This window comes from Antrostomus carolinensis, unplaced genomic scaffold, assembly GCF_000700745.2.
Source record: "Antrostomus carolinensis isolate BGI_N321 unplaced genomic scaffold, ASM70074v2 scaffold48080, whole genome shotgun sequence".
NCBI classification, from domain to species: Eukaryota; Metazoa; Chordata; class Aves; order Caprimulgiformes; family Caprimulgidae; genus Antrostomus; species Antrostomus carolinensis.
This window is the reverse complement of record NW_010290034.1, coordinates 1-6,336: the sequence shown is the minus strand read 5'-3', so window position 1 is coordinate 6,336 and position 6,336 is coordinate 1. Positions and strand designations below refer to the sequence as shown.

The 6,336-nt window shown below is 52.1% G+C and overlaps 1 protein-coding gene across 1 annotated transcript; it reads left to right on the top strand.

The window, feature by feature from the left end:
• Positions 1 to 453: 453 nt before the first annotated feature.
• ADAMTS8 (ADAM metallopeptidase with thrombospondin type 1 motif 8) lies at positions 454 to 4,175 on the top strand (the record flags this gene model as incomplete). The annotated part of the gene is made up of 7 exons (XM_010172084.1): positions 454 to 693; positions 950 to 1,082; positions 1,558 to 1,725; positions 1,890 to 2,188; positions 3,197 to 3,380; positions 3,684 to 3,856; positions 3,996 to 4,175. Coding segments are annotated over 7 exons (1,377 nt in total), but the record flags the coding sequence as incomplete, so codon positions are not given.
• Between the last annotated feature and the right edge of the window lie 2,161 nt (positions 4,176 to 6,336).

The window sequence follows — 6,336 nt, the reverse complement described above, 5'->3', positions numbered from 1 at the left end:
ATTCTATGATCAAAGTGCTTTAGTCTCAGTTTGTCACTGAGGACATTGGGTTCAAACCCTGCTGACCAGGAGTTTGATGATGGTGGTTTTGTACCAAGGGAGTGTGTTGTGCTTGAAGTGGTTCCTGCCCCGGGGCAGCAGGGGCAGGGTTAATGATTTGGGAATATGCAAGAGCACTCGCAGGGACACGTGAGGTTTTCCCGAAAGGTTTCTGGGTGTAAAGGGTTCACGGCTGCTGGAGAAGGGATTGCAGGGTTGGGTTTATCCTGCTCGTCCTTCCTGCTGGCACGTGGTGTAAAGCATCATGGATAGAAAAGGCAGCACTTGGCCCGTCAACACAGAGTTGATCTGGATGTGATAAGCTTCATAAATGAGTTTAATTTCTCCTTTCCTAACAAAAATCAAGAGCCCTGTGGCAAAGGTTTTACCCAGGCTTCGTTTCTTTCCCCACAGAACCACGTCCTGACCCTGATGTCCATGGCAGCTCGCATCTACAAGCACCCCAGCCTGAAGAACTCCATCAACCTGGTGGTGGTGAAGGTGCTGGTGGTAGATGAAGCAGCGGCGGGGCCGGAGGTGTCTGACAACGGTGGGCTCACCCTGCGCAACTTCTGTAGCTGGCAGCAAAAGTTCAACCCCCCGAGTGACCGGCACCCAGAGCACTATGACACTGCCATCCTGCTGACGAGACAGGTCTGAAGGGTCCCTTGAGGATGGTTTTTGGGGGGAAAGGAAAGGGGTTGAGGTGTCCATGGAGGGAGAGGAGGGATCCCTGCATCCTGCAAAGGATGGAGCTTGCAGCAAAGCAATTGGTGGGGGGGTTAGGGGGTGGTTACATTTGGGGTGCAGACCACCAGTGGGTTACCCAGCTCTGCTTGGAGATGTTGGGGTTGCTGAATGTGGGACCCCTTCACTCTGCCTCACCCTCCTTGGTGCTGCTCGCCAACAGGATTTCTGCGGACACCAAAGCTGTGACACGCTGGGAGTAGCGGATATCGGCACCATGTGTGACCGCAACAAAAGCTGCTCGGTGATCGAGGACGAGGGGCTGCAGGCAGCCTACACCCTGGCTCACGAACTGGGTAATGTGTCCCTTCCTGGGGGTGAAGGGGGGGTTCTACTTTTTCAGCCTCACTATTGGGAGGAGATGCTGCACAGCTCAGCGTCAGCATCTCCCAACCGGGTACCAAACCTTGGGCAGCACTGAGGAGCTTCTGGCACCGTGGTTTGCACCAGCAAAGGTGCTTAGAAGTCCCTGAGCTGATGTAAATCAGTTCATTTGCCTGATGTGATGAGTTAAGGCGTGGGACCAAGCACTTCTCCCCTTGGTTTCCTGCTCCTAGAGATGCTCTGACTAATTTGGGTTGCTTCATGTACAGCGGGGGGTACCCCCTGAGATAGAGCAAGCATCGTTTTATTCATCACTTCTGATTTATCGAAGCAAATAGCTTTTGAAGCAGTAGGAACTGCTTGATAAGTTAGAGATGGTCCCAGCTGCCCACTGCAGCAGAGCAGGGGCTGGGAGGCTGCAGCTCACCCATCCTCTTTGCTCCCCAGGCCACGTGCTCAGCATGCCCCACGATGACTCCAAGACCTGCGAGCGGCTCTTCGGGCCCCTCGGGAAACACCATATGATGGCCCCTCTTTTCATCCACTTAAACAAGACCCAGCCTTGGTCTCCTTGCAGTGCCATGTACCTCACCGAGTTCCTGGATGGAGGGCACGGTAAGGAGCCTCGTTATCCAAGACAGCTTTGTCCTTAATTGCTCAGGCTCTTTGCAATGCCTGGTGGGATGTGTGGGATGAAAGGGCTTCAAATTAAACCACAGGCAGAGGTTTGGGGTGCCCTGCTTGGTGCCATCAAGCCTTGGTCCATCTGCTTTGCCCAGGTGACTGCTTGCTCGACGCCCCAGCTGACCCCCTCTCCCTGCCCACCGAGCTGCCCGGCCAAGGAGCCCTGTACAGCCTGGACCAGCAATGCCAGCAGATCTTTGGCAAGGACTTCCAGCACTGCCCCAACACCACGGAGGAGGACATCTGCACCCAGCTCTGGTGCAGGACCAGCAGCGGGGAGCCCCTTTGCCATACCAAGAATGGCAGCTTGCCGTGGGCTGATGGCACCCCTTGCAAAACTGGGGGGCTGTGCTGGGACGGCCACTGCGTGCTGCAGGATGCCCTGAAGCCCCAGGTAATGAGGTGGGATTGGGGATTGACAAGGTGAGGCTCGACCCTTTGGGATCCCCAAACTTTTGACATCTCCTGGACTAGCTTTGTGTTTGCCCCTCTTGTAATGCCCCTCCTGGAATACTGCGTCCAGTTCTGGAGCCCCCATCACAAGAGAGACCTGGAGCAGCTGGAACAAGTCCAGAGGAGGCCACCAGGATGATGCGAGGGCTGGAGCACCTCTCCTATGAGGACAGGCTGAGAGAGTTGGGGCTGTTCAGCCTGGAGAAGAGAAGGCTCCAGGGAGACCTTCTAGTGGCCTCCCAGTACCTGAAGGGGCTACAAGAAAGCTGGGGAAGGACTTTTCATAAGGGCAGTTAATGACAAAACAAGGGGAAATGGGTTTAAGCTGAAAGAGGGGAGGTTGAGATGAGATATTAGGAAGAAGTTCTTCACTGTGAGGGTGGTCAGACACTGGAACAGGTTGCCCAAGGAAGTTGTGGATGCCCCCTCCCTGGAAGTGTTGAAGGCCAGGTTGGATGAGGCTTTGAGCAACCTGGTCTAGTGGAAGGGGTCCCTGCTGCTGGCAGGGGGGTTGGAACTGGATGATCTTTAAAGTCCCTTCCAATCCAAACCATTCTATGATTCCATGATTATTACTGCTCAGCCCAGCTCGTAGATTAACGCTGCCTTTCGCTGAGGCGTGGGCTGGTCTGAACCAGAGCAAACAGCCACAGTTCTGCAATTAAATCATCATTTTTTTTCCCCTGCCAGGGGAATTAACAACAATTCCTGAGTCAGTCAGTAAAGTACTTCAACCCAAGCTTAACTTTGAGCACATGAACAGGCTGGGGGAAGTCATTAATAACTTCATGTGAAGTATGTGCTTAAGTGCTATGCTGATGACGCGGGGAGAGGAGCTGGGGGGGGAAGATTTTATTATTGCTCCAGACCTTTGCTCACCCTGGGAGCGAGCAGCTGGGGATGGATGGACTCAGGGATGAATCTCACAGCTTCTCATGGTCTCTTGCAGCCGGTGGTGGATGGTGGCTGGGGTCCATGGAGCCCCTGGGGTTCTTGCTCCCGGAGCTGTGGGGGTGGAGTGCAGTTCTCCTACCGTCACTGTGACAGCCCCAAACCCCAGCACGGTGGCCGGTATTGTGAGGGCCAGCGTGCCAAGTACCAGTCCTGCCACACGGAAGAGTGCCCGCCCGATGGTAAGCCCAGCTTTGGAAAAGGATGCAATTCCCAAATGTGTGCTCATCTCCTGCCCCTATTTCACCAAAACCCATTGCCAGGGATTTTCTTCAATATTCATATTTTTTAGAGAGGCAATAACCTTCTGCTGAGGGTTGTGATCCCTTCTGGTTGGGTGTGACATGTGGGGCATCCCTCCTCTGCTTGCACGCTCACCGCACGCTTCCGCTATCTTCAGCGCGCTCTCACATCTCCATGATGGAGGACAACGTTTCCTGCCAACTTCTCATGACTTTTGGGTCACTTTTCACCTTTCCATCCAGGGAAAAGCTTTCGGGAGCAGCAATGTGAGAAATACAACAGCTACAACTTGACGGATGTGGAAGGGAATCGCTTGGAATGGGTTCCCAAGTACGCAGGAGTGTCACCCCGAGACCGATGCAAGCTCTTTTGCCGAGCCAGAGGGAGAAGCGAATTTAAAGTCTTTGAGGCCAAAGTAAGATGCTCAGTGATGATAATCACCCCTCCTTACCCTGTTTCAGATTAAATACCCTAATTGCTCCTCTGCCTTAATTGCTCCTCTGCCTTAATTGCTCCTCTGCCTTAATTGCTCCTCTGCATCCCTCAATTTCTAGGTGATCGATGGGACGCTGTGCGGACCAGAGACCCTCTCCATCTGTGTCCATGGCCAGTGCATCAAGGCTGGCTGCGATCACATCGTCGGGTCCTCCAAGAAGCTGGACAAGTGCGGAGTGTGCGGGGGCAACGGCTCAACTTGCAGGAAAATATCTGGTTCACTGAACCGATCCAAGTAAGGGCAGAAAGGGTCTGCAGAGATGGGCTTTGGGGGGGAGAAAAAACAACTTCCCATCCCTTTTTCCTTTCTTTTTTTAATTTTTATTTTTTATTTTTAATTGCTAGGCTAGGAATACCAGGAATCATAGAATCATAGAATGGTTTGGATTGGAAGGGACCTTAAAGCTCATCCAGTTCCAACCCCCCTGCCAGCAGCAGGGACACCTTCCACTAGACCAGGTTGCTCAAAGCCTCATCCAGCCTGGCCTTCAACACTTCCAGGGAGGAGCAGCCACAACTTCCTTGGGCAACCTGTTCCAGTGTCTGACCACCCTCACAGTGAAGAACTTCTTCCTAATATCTCATCCCAACCTCCCCTCTTTCAGCTTAAACCCATTTCCCCTTGTTTTGTCATTAACTGCCCTTATGAAAAGTCCTTCCCCAGCTTTCTTGTAGCCCCTTCAGGTGTTGGAAGGCCGCTATAAGATCTCCCCGGAGCCTTCTCTTCTCCAGGCTGAACAGCCCCAACTCTTTCAGCCTGTCCTCATAGGAGAGCTGCTCCAGCCCTTGGATCATCCTGGTGGCCCTTCTCTGGACTTGTTCTAACTGGTCCAGTCCTCCTAAAGGATTTTAAAATCACGTAAAGCCAGTTTAATTTCTACACTCGAAGCATCTCATCTAGCTGCAGGTCTTGACGCAGCAGCAGACTCGAGGAGCACTTGGCTTCCCCTCCGTACAAACACCCACAGCCAAGTGGCTTTATAACAACCTGGTCTCCTCCCCAGACTCCGGGGCTTAAGCTGAGTTTATTTCAGGGCAGCATTATGCAAACCAAGCAGAGTTTATTTCCTAAAATAATAGCTGGTGCTGACACTGGCGATGGGCTCAGCACACCACTGCAAATAAATCTGCTGCCCCGAGGAGGTTACAATATGCATCTCACCCTGATGCAGTGAGCTGGATACATATTTAAGGGCTGATGCAGGATATAAATAGTAAAGAACTTTCCCTGGGCTTTGAGGGAATTGAATCCCATCGCTTCCCTCGCCCAAGATCTCTGTTGCTTTGCCAAAGAGCTGAATTTTTAAGGCTTTTGTTGAAAAGCCTTAAACAAAAGCCCAACGCGTCCAATTCCATGCGGCGAGGTGACTCACGCAGGCAAATTAGATTTCCTAAATGGTTTCCTTCCAGGGAACCAGCTGAAATGGGGCTTCCAGTCTCCTATGAATTGTTTGTGGTTGACTAAGGAGAGATGAGCGTGGTAGCTCCAGCCAAGAAGAGATCCCATTAAGATCAGGGTTAGGGAGGCCAGGATGATTGAGAACAAGAGTTTGACCCCAAGGCTTTTTTCCAAAATACTCTAAACCTAATTACTGACCACAGCATCGACCGTGGGGGCGCGTGGAAAATAATCCTGCCAGCCCCACAGCGTGAGTCACACCAGGGTGGCTTTTTATTATAGCGGCAAATTGCCATCGCGCGAGGTGCCGAGGGCTTGAGGACCAAAGGCCTTTCCCAGTGCTCTCCTGGGAGCTGTGGTGCTCCAGGGATGGGCTCTGGCTGGGAAATCCTTCCCTGGTGTGGGAATGTCCTCTGTGTCCTGCAATGGGAGCTCTTCTTCATCGTGGTGGTGGCTGCAAAACCCTTCCAGAGATGAAGCCAGGGTGCAGAGATGCCTGCTGATGGGTAGGGATGGTTTTGCTGACATGGGATTTGCTGTCTTCTAGGAAAGGCTGATGAGTTAATATCAAGTAATTTACAAATTGAGATGTCAGTTGAGTCATAAGTTTAACTCCTGATCAGGTTTTAGCAGCAACATCTGGCCAAGGTACATACCCTCTGTGCATACAATGCCAGCAGCACCCCAACTCTCTCCTGTTCTGCTGTTCTAGAGCTGATGCCATCCAGCATCACCAGTGACAGCATCACAGCCAGGCTTTTGGCCCCAAACACGTCACCCATTTCAAAAGAAAAGGAATAAGGGGAATTTCCCACCAAGGCTGCTAATTGTGGAGCTGTTTGTTTGATTGCTTTGCTCATTTTTGCATCTAATTCTGCAAAATCTTCCAGCTGAGCACACATCTGGCATGACTGCAATATTTCCAGCTCCTGGACACTCTGGGTGACAGAGGAGTGGCTTCAGAGCCGTGATTGCAGAGTCTAGTTGGAGACCTGTGTCTA